This window comes from Saccopteryx bilineata, chromosome 8 (assembly GCF_036850765.1).
Source record: "Saccopteryx bilineata isolate mSacBil1 chromosome 8, mSacBil1_pri_phased_curated, whole genome shotgun sequence".
Taxonomy (NCBI): Eukaryota; Metazoa; Chordata; class Mammalia; order Chiroptera; family Emballonuridae; genus Saccopteryx; species Saccopteryx bilineata.
Window position 1 is genome coordinate 56,436,739 of NC_089497.1, and position 15,245 is coordinate 56,451,983.

The 15,245-nt window shown below is 41.5% G+C and overlaps 1 protein-coding gene across 1 annotated transcript in view; it reads right to left on the minus strand.

Annotated features, from left to right (window-relative positions):
* The window catches only part of UBXN7 (UBX domain protein 7), a 91,805-nt gene that overhangs the window by 30,183 nt on the left and 46,377 nt on the right, over positions 1-15,245 (minus strand). The window contains exons 4-5 of the mRNA XM_066241848.1: positions 6,957-7,022; positions 5,024-5,136 (exon numbers count right to left, since the gene is read on the minus strand). Coding sequence (XP_066097945.1) covers positions 5,024-5,136; positions 6,957-7,022 — 179 coding nt within the window. The remainder of the gene's footprint in view (positions 1-5,023; positions 5,137-6,956; positions 7,023-15,245) is intronic.

Sequence of the window (15,245 nt, forward strand, 5' to 3'; positions counted from 1 at the left end):
GATAAATATTAAATAAATAAATGAATCAGTCTCTCCAGAACCCTTGAATATAATCTACCTCTATTTAAACTATGCCTGACTAGGCAGTGGCGCAGTGGATAGAACGTCGGACTGGGATGCCGAGGACCCAGGTTCGAGACCCTAAGGTTGCCAGTTTGAGCACGGGCTCATCTGGCTTGAGCAAAAGCTCGCCAGCTTGGACCCAAGGTCGCTGGCTCGAGCAAGGGGTTACTCGCTCTGCTGAAAACCCGTGGTCAAGGCACATATGAGAAAGCAATCAATGAACAACTAAAGTGTTGCAATGTACAATGAAAAACTAATGATTGATGCTTCTCATCTCTCCGTTCCTATCTGTCTGTCCCTGTCTATCCCTCTCTCTGACTCTCTGTCTCTGTAAAAAAAAAAAAAAAAAAAAAAAAAAGAAAGTCCAATTTCTAAACCTGCAACATTAAGGCTCAAATCTATATCTAATATTGTGCCCAAACCTATGGGACCTGCCTGAGCAAACAAAGAGTGTGTCCCTAAAGTTTTTTTTTTTTTTTCCCCCCATTTTTCTGAAGCTGGAAACAGGGAGAGACAGTCAGACAGACTCCCGCATGCGCCCGACCGGGATCCACCCGGCACGCCCACCAGGGGGCGACGCTCTGCCCACCAGGGGGCGATGCTCTGCCCATCCTGGGCGTCGCCATGTTGCGACCCTCCTGGGTGTCGCCATATTGCGACCAGAGCCACTCTAGCGCCTGGGGCAGAGGCCACAGAGCCATCCCCAGCGCCCGGGCCATCTTTTGCTCCAATGGAGCCTTGGCTGCGGGAGGGGAAGAGAGAGACAGAGAGGAAGGCGCGGCGGAGGGGTGGAGAAGCAAATGGGCGCTTCTCCTATGTGCCCTGGCCGGGAATCGAACCCGGGTCCTCCACACGCTAGGCCGACGCTCTACCGCTGAGCCAACCGGCCAGGGCCGTCCCTAAAGTTTTTAACATTCACTTGTCTAACCTTCAACAGCTTACTTTTGCATATTACCTTCATAATTTATATAGAATAGCTATATCATTAGTTATAATGAAATACATACTTTTTCTGGGAGTGTTAATGTCATTTAAAGACTCATAAGTGATAAAGGTTAGTTGTAGTGAAAACATGAATAGACTTGTAAACAACACAGGTCATGATATACAAAGAAAAAAAGGTGATGTATTGTAACTTTAAAAAATGAATCAAACTTCAGATGACAATATCAAAACAGATTCCTATTTTCCTGCCCTGGCCGGTTGGCTCAGTGGTAGAGCGTTGGCCTGGTGTGCAGGAGTCCCAGGTTCGATTTCCGGCCAGGGCACACAAGAGAAGCACCCATCTGCTTCTCCATCCCTCCCCCTCTCCTTCTTCTCTATCTCTCTCTTCCCCTCCCACAGCCAAGGCTCCATTGGAGCAAAGTTGGCCCGGATGCTGAGGACGGCTCCATGGCCTCTGCCTCAGGCCCCAGATGGGCAGAGCATTGCCCCCTGGTGGGCATGCTGGGTGGATCCCGGTCGGGCGCATGAGGGAGTCTGTCTGACTGCCTCCCTGTTTCCAACTTCAGAAAAATACAAAAATAAAATAAAAAAGATTCCTATTTTCCTTCAATGAACAAGTAGCAGAGTAACTACTTTTTATGAGCCCAAAGTGACTATATTAAATCAAGTTCAGAATTATTTCATTAAGCCCTAGAGCAACTCAAAAGTTAATGAATATGGAAAAAATGTCAAAACTGTTCATATTGCTGCTCTGCTCCCTCAGTGGTTGTACTATGAGAACACTACAAAGGATAGCAGCTGCCATGTTAAGATCTGGAGGGAAACAGGCGCTGAGGCTGGCTCTGTGGCCTCTGCCTCAGGCACTAGAATGGCTCTGGTTGCAGCTGAGTGAAGCCCCAGATGGGCAAAGCATTGCCCCCTGGTGGGTGTGCCGGGTGGATCCCGGTCGGGCGCATGCGGGAGTCTGTCTGACTGCCTCCCTGTTTCCAACTTCAGAAAAGTACAAAAAAAAAAAAGATCTGGAAGGAAAGATGAAGAAAACTGAGGAGACACCTAACCTGACCTGACATCTTTGAACTGATAAACACCAAAGACTCCTTCAACTCTAGGCTTGTATACATTTCAAAAAGAAACCCTTGTTTGGTCAAATCTCCATCATTTGGACTTTCTGTTACATGTAGTCAGACACTTTCAAGTCTTATAATTCAGAAAATTAAAATTGAAGAACAAGCTTATGGTTGAATTTCTTACACTAAATACTTCACTTAGGCTAGTGTAAGAGTGCGTCAAGGGAATAATATTTTTAAAATAATCATAATTCACTTTCAAATATGTAGCTATAGCTATTTACATAATTTTTTTAGTTATTCTTTGGCCTACTTTATTCAAACACATAAGACTTACCTGAAATTTAAGTGATTTACATCTATGGAAATGTCATTTTAATTCAAAAGAGCTATTAACATACTAGTCAATACATAGAAGCAAGCCGTTGAATATCTCCCACAGAGGAATATTTAACATTCTAACTGAACTCAATCGTTTAACAAATATTAGATCCTATTAAATGTCAGGGCCGGGTCTCAAGATTTACCAAAATAAAAAGAAGCATGTTCTCCCTGCCCTTATTAAACTTATATTATAATGTCTAGATAATCAAATAAACCTGCTCTGGAAGGATTTTCTTTGGCATTAGCCAAGTTATAGCCAAGAACTGAGTGAGAATGTATTTTTTTTCCTTTTCTTTTTAAATATTTTATTCATTTTAGGAGGGAGGGAGGGAGAGAGAGAGAGAGAGAGAGAGAGAGAAAGAGAGAAAGAGAAAGAGAGAGAAGGGGGAGGAGCAGGAAACTCCTTGTGTGCCTTGACCAGGCAAGTCCAGGGCTTCAAACCAGTGACCTCAGCGTTCCAGGTCGATGCTTTATCCACTGTGCGACCACGGGTCAGGCTCTTTTTTTTTAAAGTGAGAGCCTGACTGGGATCCACTGGGAACCCCCGTCTAGGGCCGATGCTCAAATCAACCGAGCTATCCTCAATGCCTAGCGTATGCTCAAACCAATCAAGCCATTGGCTGCGGGAAGGGAAAAGGGAGAAAGGGGAGAGAAGCAGATGGCTGCTTCTCTTGTATGCCCTGAATGGGACATCCACAGCTGACACTCTATCCACTAATATATTCTAAAACCACAGAGATATTCTTTTTTTTTTTTTTTTAGTGAGACAGAGACAGAGAGAGGGACAGATAGGGACAGACAGACAGGGAGAGAGATGAGAAGCATCAATACTTTGTTGTGGCACCTTAGTTGTTCATTGATTGCTTTCTCATATGTGCCTTGACCAGGGGTCTCCAGCTGAGCCAGTGACCCCTTGCTCAAGCCAGCAATACTGCTTTCAATCTGGTGAACCTGTGCTCAAGCCAGATGAACCTGTACTCAAGCTGGTGACCTTGGGTCAAACCTGGGTCTCCTCTGCATCCCAGGCTGACACTCTATCCTTTGTGCCACCACCTGGTCAGGTGCAGAGATATTCTTTTAAAATACACTAGGAACACCCTAGAAATATAGGCAAAATATATCTACAAGCAATTCACAAATAGCCAACAAACACATGCACACTATTCTCAGTACTAATCAAAGATATATAAACTTTACAAAGTAAAATAATAAAAAAATTTAAAAACTATAAAATGGCATTGATTCTAAAGTGATACCACACAGGCTAATAAAATGACTTTATCAAGCAATCTCATATACTGCTGGTAGAAACAGAAATGAATGTAACCAGCCTGACCAGACAGTGGCACCGTGGATAATGTTGGCCTGAGACACTGAAGACCCAAGTTTGAAACCCTGAGGTCACCGCCTGAGCGTGGGCTCACCAGCTTGAGAGTGGGATCATAGATATGACCCCATTGTTGCTGGCTTGAGCCCAAAGGTTGCTGGCTTGAGCAAGAGGTGGGGGGGTCACTGGCTTGGCTGGAGCCCCTAAGTCAAGGCACATATAAACAACTAAGGTACTTCAACTATGAGTTGATGCTTCTCATCTCTCTCCCATCCTGTCTGTCTATAAATGTCTCTCTCTCTCTCTCACTAAAAAAATAAAAAATAAATAAAAAGAAAAAAAATGTAACCTTTTAGCTATATCTCATATCATACTTATTAAGGTGCCAATTCTCTACAGAGTAGGCTGAAAACTTTTTTTGCTCTTGGGAAGAAAAAAAAGTGGTATTGCAAATGCAAAAGAAGCTCTGGCCAGGTAGCTCAATTGGTTAGAGCAGGGGTCGGGAACCTTTTTTGGCTGAAATCTCTATGAACGCCACATATTTTAAAACGTAATTCCGCGAGAGCCATACAACGACCCGTGTACGTTACGCATTATCCAATAAAAATTTGGTGTTGTCCAGAAGACAGCTGTGATTGGCTCCAGCCACCTGCAACCATGAACATGAGCGGTAGGAAATGAATGGATTGTAATACATAAGAATGTTTTATATATATATATATTTTTTAATATTTTATTTATTGATTTTTAGAGAGAGGGGAGAAAGAGAGAGAAGAGGGAGGAGCAGGAAGCATCAACTCCCATATGTGCCTTGACCAGGCAAGCCCAAGGTTTCGAACCGGCAACCTCAGTGTTCCAGGTCGACGCTTTATCCCACTGCGCCACCACAGGTCAGGCCAGAATGTTTTATATTTTTAACGTTATTATTATTTTTATTAAAGATTTGTCTGTGAGCCAGATGCAGCCATCAAAAGAGCCACATCTGGCTTGTGAGCCATAGGTTCTCGACCCCTGGGTTAGAGCCTCCTCCCATTACACCGAGGTTGCAGATTTGATCCCCAGTCAGAGCACATACAAGTATCAACCAATGAATGCATGAATAAGTGGAACAACAAATCCATTTGTTTCTCTCCCTCTCTCCCCCCTTCCTTTCTCTCGAAAATCAATCAATAAATAAAATTTTTTTTTTAAATGCAAAGGGATTCATAGCTAAGGGTTAGAATGTCCAACTACTTACTGTTTCAAAGCTGCCTTTATGCATCAAATCAATGGGTGGCCGGAACAGATCTGCAAGGGTCGTTAGTTTCTTATCTATGGCTCCTCCATTTCTTAATTCCTGTTCTTGCCGAACTGCATCATAGGAGGATGAGAAAGTTTCAATTACCATGTAATAAAACACAAAAATCTCACAATATAAAAAACATCTATTAATTTTAAGAATTAACGAACAATGTGCTTGACCTCAAAAGGAAATATTAAATGCTGATTCTGAAAAACTACAAAGCAAGGTAGGGAGGGAGTCTCAGAACTTGGTAGTGCCTTTCTACCCAAAGGTAAAGATAAAAGCAGAAATTTATATTAGAATAACACAAAATATTTCCTTCACATATTCCAAACTAACTTTAGCACAGGGGAAAACTTTCAACTCCATTTATCTAGTTCTGAAAGTGATCCTAATTTATCTATTGAATCTAGCTATATTCCCAGTCTTTTAAGTTTCTGGCAGCGAGAAAAAATGAACACTGCTATCACCTTCTCCAGGCAGGACACAGGATTCCCCGGATGACCTGAGTCAGTTTGGGTTCCCCCTCAACACTCTCCAAAATTATAGGACCTACCCGTGCTTCAATGAACCTCTTTTTTTTGTGTGTGTGACAGAGACAGATAGAAACAGACAGACAGGAAGGGAGAGAGATGAGAAGCTGTAGCACCTTAGTTGTTGTTCATTGATTGCTTTCTCATATATGCCTTGACCGGGGGGTTACAGCAGACCGAGTGACCCCTTGCTCAAGCCAGCGACCTGAGGTTCAAGCTGGTGAGCTTTGCTCAAACCAGATGAGCCCACGCTCAAACTGGCGACCTCGACCTCGGGGGTCTTGAACCTGGGTCCTCAGCATCCCAGTCTGACGCCCTATCCACTGTGACACCTCCTGGTCAGGCTCAATGAACTTACTATAAATAAACTACAAAATCAAACAAAGTCTAAGAGTTTCTCAATATTCTCTAAATGTAACTTACCTTTTCTTTAAAATTCCATTGCTACACCAGTGTAAAATCAAGATTCGCATTCTAACTTATTCCATATAAGGATATAGTGTATTTCCCATGTATAAGATGCACCCTTTTTTGAAAAATTTGGGGTCTAAAAACTGGGTGCATCTTATACAGTGGTTGTAGATTATTTTACTTGACTTTCCTGTTTTTTTGTGCTTATTTTAGCGCTCATTGTTGAAGATAATGATTTGTCATCAGACACAGATGAGGACAAGCTAATGGATGGGAGTTTTGACAGTGATGAGGAATTTATGATGAATAAAACTTGAATTAAATAACTTTATTAATACTTTTTTTTTCATATTTTGGGCCCTAAAATTAAGGTGCATCTTATACATGGGGAAATATGGTAAACCTATTCTAAACTGTAGCCAAAATGTTAATACTGGCTACTCTGGGTGTTGTGGCTTTTTCTGCTATTTTCAATTCCCCCATAACTGTGGTCATTAGTTTAATAGATAGGTACCAGGTTCTTGAGGGTAATCAGTTTTTTATTTTATTACAGCTAGTATTTAAGTGCTCATTCAAAAGCAGATTAAGTTTACAAATTACCTAATTTTTACATGATCTCCATCTCTTATTATTCTGCTACGACTAGGTTAAAATTTGGAATAATTCAGCTCTGGGGTAATTAGTAACAATCACAGACTGAATTAATAATTTTATGTGCTTTTTAAATAAGGTAATTCTTCAAAGTAAGTAGATCTCATATTAATCATTTTTTTCTTTTTAAGAAAGGTACATAAAACAAACTAAGACCTTGACCGGTAGGCAAGTTCATGAGTGCTTTTCCACCAATGGTTTTATATGTGGTAGAGAGGGAGGAAAGGAGGAGAAGACAAGGAGAGAACAGAGAGAGAGAGAAAGAAAGAGGATCAACATTCATAGATACCTACTAGTTTCAGTTTGAAAATCCCGGAAACCATCAAATATTGAACGTGCAGGCCTCCGTCTTTTAGGAGCTTTGGGGGAAGGAAAAATAGAATTGACACAAAATTTAAACATTCATTTTGAAACAATTCTAAAAACTTCCTTATCTATAAGTATTCCTTGATTTAAAACATAGATTCATAATGATGCCCTCCTTCAAAAATAAGGTGCTTTAAAACCTTCGAGACATTCATATATAAGTAATTCAACCATCTTCAGCCCAACAATTTTGTTTTACAAATGAGAAAATAAAGGCCCAGTTAAGGAGGCTTGACCAAACCTGTGTAAAAGATAGGAAGAAAGATTTTTGAGGATGATTCCCCATGGAGATGAAGCTATAAATATTGTCAATATCTAATTCAGGTTAGCCTAAGGAATCTCACTACCCTTCCATATAACACTTGAGTAACTAAGTTCTAAACCATATTTGAAAACTTCTTAGTAAATGGATATACATGTAAAAATTATAAATACCAAAAAACATTTTAATTTTGGAAGAAAAATTTTTTCCATAGTTATATAACGGTTTAACAGAAAAGTGAACAGAGAACCAAGGTTTTCAGATACCCCTGTACAGTGTCTATTGCCTGATTCTGAAGTATTTTACAGGTGAAGTCTAATAAGCAAAAGTCAAAAAGTTACCTTCCTATATGTTTCTGTTCTCAAACCTAAAAAAATGTGCCAGAACATTTATATACATTACAATAAATAAGGACATTTAATGAATCACTCAATATGGTTAATAGACATTAGGTTGGCTTACTGCATTCCTGGCCAACATATAACTAGAACAATGTTCCATGTTATTAAATTAAGATTAGTAGTAAGATTAAATAGAAAATATAAAAGTCCCCCACCCCATGTCAAAGCATCTTTCCCAACAGCTTGTTTGCTATTATACAGTATAATTCTTTCTATCCAAGAACTTTTGAGTAAAAACAAACAAAAACAAAACAAAAACGCAGAACCATGTTAAAAAAACAACAACTCATTTTCTGCCTGGCCTGTGGTGTTGCAGTGGATTGTTGACCTGAAATGCTGAGGTTGCTGGTTTGAAACCCCGGGCTTGCTGGGTCAAGGCACATATGACAAGCAAACAATGAATATCTAATGTGAAGTTACTACGAGTTGATACTTCTTGCTCCCCCATCCCTTTCTGTAAAATCAATAAATAAAATCATAAAAAATCCTCATTTTTGTTTAAAGCATTAGCTGTGTATATCATTTATATATATAAATATATCAGTATTTATATTAAAAAATATCTCTAGCAATATCTCTACTAAAGGGATTTGGTTAAAAAAAAAGAACCTTTCATACTGTAGTTGTGTATTGAATTTTTTACTTATATTGAATTATAGTTGCTACATTAACTTAAATTGAATTTTTTAAAATTTAAAGCCCTGTCCAGTTGGCTCAGTGGTAGAACAATGGCCCAGTGTTGTGGAAGTCCCATGTTCGATTCCCAGTCAGGGCACACAGAAGCGCCCATCTGCTTCTCCACCCCTCCCCCTCTGCCTTCTCTCTATCTCTTCTCCTCTTGCAGCCATGGCTTGGTTGCAGCAAGTTGGCCCAGGCACTGAGGATGGCTCCATGACCTTGCCTCAGGTGCTAAATAGCTCAGCTGCTGAGCAACTGAGTAACAGCCCCAGATGCCCCAGATAGGCAGAGCATTGCCCAGTAGGGCACTTGCCGGTCCCAGTGGGGGTGTATGCGGGAGTCTGTCACACTGCCTCCCTGGTTCTCACGTAACAAAAAAAAAATTTAAATACTGCATTATTTTTCCCTCCCTCACTTCCTTTACAGAGAATCAAGGAATATTATTCTTGTCAATTATGGAACTATTTTTAATCAAGAGGCTCTATTTCAAACATATATTGTAAATTTCTAGCAGAAATAATAGTCTCAAGAACGCCTTCTTAAAACTTGCTGTCCAGATTTCTAAAACCATAATAATTAAGGAAGCAATAGTATCTGAGGATAAGAGAAAATATAGCTACCTAAGACAGCATGTTATTATTGGGGAGGCAATACATAAAGGTAGTTTTCTTCTACTTTTAAATTACCGAAGGTGCCAGACCAGGTGGTGGCACAGTGGATAGGATGTTGGTCAGGCATGCTGAGGACCCAGGTTCAAAGCCCCAAGATCACCGGCTTGAGTACGGGCTCACCAGCTTGAGCACAGGGTAGCAGGCTTGAGCGTGAGATCAAAGACATGACCGCATGGTCTCTGGCTTGAGCAAGTGGGGGTCACTGGCTTGGCTAGAGTCCCCCGGTCAAGGCATGTATAAACAAGCAATCAATGAATTACTAAAGTTCAGCAACTATGAGTTGATGCTTCTCATCTCTCTCCCTTCCTGTCTCAATAGATAGATAGATACATACATACATACATACATAAATGGCCAAAGGCAGGCCAATCAATATTCTACATTCTTTCTCTCTCTCCCCTGCTCTTCCACTCTCTTTCTCTCATACTCTACCCACCCCCAATTTAGCCCTTCTCTATAAGACACTCGATCTACCTTTCACTAGGAAGGACTCTCACTAGGATTCTTATTGCTAGCCTTCTACCCAGCGCTTTTTATTTCTTGGGCTCATAACCTGCTCCCATCTGTTTCCCCTTATTTATCCTAAGTCTAACCAAAAACCTCTCCTCAGGCCACTATATTTCTAGCCCTAGAACCATTATTACTTTTGCCTGCCTCTTCAGTATGTGGTTTCCAGACTCTTCCAGATCATCTGCTATAAAGCAAACAACAGTCCTCTGTACTCTCACTCTGCTGCCTACATAATAGGAGTACTGGTCACTGAGGCTAAAGAGACTACCTAAAAAGAACTAAAAGGAGCTTCATAGTTAGGAGAGTGGGACAGGTAGAAAAAAAATTTAGTGAGAAGAGTGACACTGTTTTACATTTTCACAAATCTGTTAATAACTGGCTTAATATACCTGAATTTTCATATGTGCTTCTGCTTTCTAGTCTGCAATCTGGGGCTATTCCTTTAGTTCAAGTATATGAAAAAAATTAAAATCCAACCTTGTACAGACATGTGTTATAAAAAGGAGTATTTTAATAGCATTTTAAGATAATTATGAATATTCTCCTCTGATACTATATCAAAACTCAACCAGTGGTAGTTTCTTATAGATTAAATACGCCCCTGGCCGGTTGGCTCAATGGTAGAGCCTGCCTGGCATACAGGAGTCCTGGGTTCAATTCCCGGCCAGGACACACAGGAGAAGTGTCCATGTGCTTCTCCACCCCTCCCCTTCTCCTTCTTCTCTGTCTCTCTCTTCCCCTCCTGCAGCCAAGGCTCCATTGGAGCAAAGCTGGCCCGGGTGTTGAGGATGGCTCTATGGCCTCTGCCTCAGGCACTAGAATGGCTCTGGTTGCAACAGAGCAACGCCCCAGATGGGCAGAGCATCACCCCCTGGTGGGCATGCAGGTGGATCCCGGTTGGGCGCATGCAGGAGTCTGTCTGACTGCCTCCCCGTTTCCAACTTCAGAAAAATACAAAAAAAAAAAAAAAAAAAAAAGATTAAATGCAATGTGGAATATGAAAGCTATCAATAAACTTTGCATACTCTACTCCATCAAAATCTATAGGTTAATGTGGTAGGCAGTCTCTAAGATGACCCTCAATTATCTCTATCTCTCAATATGCACAACCTGTGTGTGAATATCATGGGTATGGGCAAGACTAAATAGAATGTGGCAGAGGTGATAAGACTGAAAGACATGTCACTTCCAAGATTAGGTCTAAAATGATGGTGGCTTCCATCCTGGCAAGCCCTCTCCAGCTTTCTCATATGCTCTGCGGTAAGGACGTGATTTCTCCAAACAACAAAAAGCCATATAAGTGGGCTCAGAAAGAGAGATCCTTCTCTATTCAAGCGATGAGATGACTGTGGTCCTGGCTGACACCTTGATTATACCCTTGTGAGAGGCCCTAACTCAGTGGTGGTCAACCTGGTCCCTACCGCCCACTAGTGGGCGTTCCAGCTTTCATGGTGGGCGGTAGCGGAGCAACCAAAGTATAAATAAAAAGATAGATTTAACTATAGTAAGTTGTTTTATAAAGCTTTATTCTGCCAAACTTAGCGAAACTCCAACATAAAGTACTTGGTAAGTAATTATTATTATATGCTTTAACTTGCTGTAACTCTGCTTTATAAGTTTTATAAAGTAAAGTTACTTCCCTACTTTATAAATCACCATTACTGTGGAACCAGTGGGTGGTTAGAAAATTTTACTACTAACAGAGATACAAAAGTGGGTGGTAGGTATAAAAAGGTTGACTACCCCTGCCCTAACTAAAGACACCTAAGCCACACCAGATTCCTGAACCACAGAAACTAAAAAATAAATGTTTGTTTCAAAATGTTATATTTTAGAGCAATTTATTACACAATAAATATCTAATCTCTTTACATATGCAATCTGCCTTACAATATAAATAGATATTTTACCTACGTACAATTTTATAATATCATGTATTGATCTTTTCAAAATATTTGTTCACTGAGTTATGCAAACATTCCAAATGTTGATCATTTCATTATATATTTTAAAATCACCATCTGTTATTCCCGGCCAGGGCACACAGGAGAAGCGCCCATTTGCTTCTCCACCCCCACCCCCTCCTTCCTCTCTGTCTCTCTCTTCCCCTCCTGCAGCCAAGGCTCCATTGGAGCAAAGATGGCCCGGGCGCTGGGGATGGCTCCTTGGCCTCTGCCCCAGGCGCTAGAGTGGCTCTGGTTGCGGCAGAGCGACGCCCCGGAGGGGCAGAGCATCGCCCCCTGGTGGGCAGAGCGTCGCCCCTGGTGGGCGTGCTGGGTGGATCCTGGTCGGGCGCATGCGGGAGTCTGTCTGACTGTCTCTCCCTGTTTCCAGCTTCAGAAAAATGCAAAAAAAAAGAAAAAAAAAAAGAAAAAAAAAAATCACCATCTGTTAATGTCACCAACAATCTCATCTTCTTTAAGTGTGAGGCACTATCAAGCTCGCAATTGTAAATAAAAACTTCCTAAAACTTAATTTTCTTCCTAAAAGCTTTTTTTAAAAAAAATCACTGGTAACAAATAATATTAGTTGTTTGCCATGAAGCAATAATAGGTTTTGTTCATATTTTTAAAAAATGTCTGCTGGCCCTGGCCAGTTGGCTCAGTGGTAAAGTGTTGGCCTGGTGTGTGAAGTCCCGGGTTTGATTCCCAGTCAGGGCACAAAGGAGAAGCGCCCATCTGCTTCTCCACCCTTCTCCCTCTCTTTTCTCTCTCTCTCTTCCCCTCCCACAGCCAAGGCTCCATTGGAGCAAAGGTGGCCCACGTGTTGAGGATGACTTCATGGCCTCTGTCTCAGGCACCAGAATGGCTCCGGTTGTAAAGAAGCATCACCCCCTAGTGGGCATGCTGGGTTGATCCCAGTCAAGCACATGCGGGAGTCTGTCTCTCTGCCACCCCACTTCTCACACTTCAGAAAAACACAAATAAATAAATAAATAAATAAATAAAAATGTTTGCCAAATGCCTAAATCAAAACAACTATAACCTGTCCAAGTATAGGAGAATATCAAAGATGACAGACAAAGACCTGATGGGGGTGGGGGTGAGGGCAAGGCAGTGAACACACAATACAGTGTAGTGAGATGAGCTGTAGAACTGGGCACTTGACAATTGTTGCTATCCAGTGTCATAACCGTATTTAATAAATCCAATTTTAAAATAAAATAATAATTAACTATAGTCTCCAAAAGAAAATAAATGAGACTATATCAAACTAAAAACCATTTGCACAGCAAAGAAACCATCAAAAAAATAAAAAAACCTACTGATTGGGGAATATATTTGCCAATTTTATATTTGATAAAGGTTTAATATCTAAAACATATAAAGAACTCATACAACTAACACCAAAAAAATCCAAACAATCCAATTAAAAAATGGGCAGAGAATTAACTAATGAACAAAATATACTAACAAACAAAACAAAAGACTTATAGATCAAAGACAGACTGATAGCTATCAGAAGGGAAGGGTGCTGGGTAAGAAATGTGGAAGGATTAAGCAAAGAAAAAACTTCACAAACAACAGTATGGTGATTATAAGAAGTAAAGAGGGGTGGGAGGAGGTTCTAGAAGAGGGTAAATAAAGGGTGGAATAAATAATGATTGCTCCTGGCTAGTTGACTCAGTGGTAGAGTGTCAGCTCTACGTGTGGATGTCCCAAGTTGGATTCGTGGTCAGGGCACACAGAAGAAGCAACCATCTGCTTCTCCACCTCTCCCACTCCTCCTTCTCTCTTTGTCTTTATTGTTTTTGGTGACAAAGAGAGAGAGACAGAGAGAGAAAACAGGGATAGACAGGAAGAGAGAAAGATGAGAAGTATCAAGTATTCGTTGTGGCACCTGAGTTATTCATTGATTGCTTTCTCATATGTGCCTTGACTGGGCGGCTACAGCAGAGCGAGTGACCCCTTGCTCAAGCCAGCAACCTTGGGCTCAAGCCAGCAACCTTGGGCTCAAGCCAGCGACCTATGGGCTCAAGCCAGTGACCTTTGGGCTTAAGCCAGAGACCATGGGATCATGCCTATGATCCCATACTAAAGCCAACAACTCCACGCTCAAGCCAGATGAGCCCACGCTCAAGCCAGATGAGCCCGCACTCAAGCCACAGAACTTAGGGTTTCGAGCCTGGGTTTTCTGCAAGCCAGTCGGATGCTCTATCCACTGCACCACCTCCCAGTCAGGCTCTCTCTCTCTCTCTCTCTCTCTCTCTCTCTTGTCTTCCCGCAGTCATGGCTCAAGTGCACTGGCCCCAGGCACTGAGGATGGCTCTGTGAAGCCTCCACCTCAGGCACTAAAAAGTTAAATTGCGCATGGCCCCAGATGGACAGAGCAACGGGCCCCAGATGGATTGCTGGGTCAATCCCGGTCAGAGCACATGTGGGAGTCTATCTCCCTTCCTCTCACTTGGAAAAAAAAAAAAAGAAGAAAAAAATGATGATGGGCTTAACCAGGCAGTGGTGCAGTGAAGAGTGTTAACCTGGGACACTGAGGACCCAGATTCGAAACCCCAAGGTTGCTGGCTTGAATGTGGGCTCATCTTGTTTGAGCATGGGATCACAAACATGACCCCATGGTCACTGGTTTGAGCCCAAAGGTTGCTGGCTTGAGCAAGAGGTCACTGGCTTGGCTGCAGCCCCCAGGTCAAGACACATATGAGAAAGCAATCAATGACCAACTAAAGTGCCACAGCTATAAGTTGATGCTTCTCATCTCTCTTCCTTCCTTTCTATCTGTGTCCCTCTCTCAATCTCTCTCCTTTGCTGGTAAAAAAAAAAAAAATGATAGAAGAGACTTGAATTGGGGTGATGCAATCAAAATACAAAACAGAGAGGATATGTTATAAAATTGTATACCTGAAGCCTATATAATTTTATTAACCAATGTCATCCCAATAAATTCAATTAACAAAAAAAAGGCCCTGGCCAGTTTGCTTAGTGGATAGGGAGTCATCTGTTGCCCTGAGGTCGTGGGTTCATCCCCATCAGGGTATATACAAGAAGCAACCAATGAGTGCATAAATAAGAGGAACAATAAATTGATCTCTCTCTCCCTTCCACTTTAAATTAATAAAAATAAAAATAAATAAATAATACAACTGTCCTATAACCCACCAATTCCATTTCTGGGTATATATCCAAAGAAATCTAAAGAACGTATGTACCCTGATGTTCACTGCAGCATTATTTATAATAGCCAAGATATGGAAGTCACTCAAGTACCCATCAATAGATGAGGGTATAAAAAAAGCTATGGCGCATGCACACACACACACACACACACACACACACACACACACGAATATTACTTGGCCTTAAAAAAGAATGAAATTTTACCATCTGAGACAGCATGGTTGGACCTAGATGATATTATGCTATGATTTTACTTACACGTGGAATCTAAAGAACAAAATAAACAAAATTGAAACAGACTCACAGACACAGAGAACAGAATGATGGCTGCCAGAGGGGAAGGTGTTTGGGGAACTAGTGAAAAAGGTAAAGGGGTTAAGAAGTACAAATTGGTCCTGGCTGGTGGTGCAGTGGATGAAGAGCCAAGAGTGCTGAGGTCACTGGTTTGATTCTGGGGGTCACCAGCTCATTCCCAAGGGGGTCAGTTCAATTCTAAAGGCATCAATTCGATCCCAAGGTTGCCAGCTAACTTGCAGGTTGCTGGTTTGAGCCCTAGTCAAGGCTT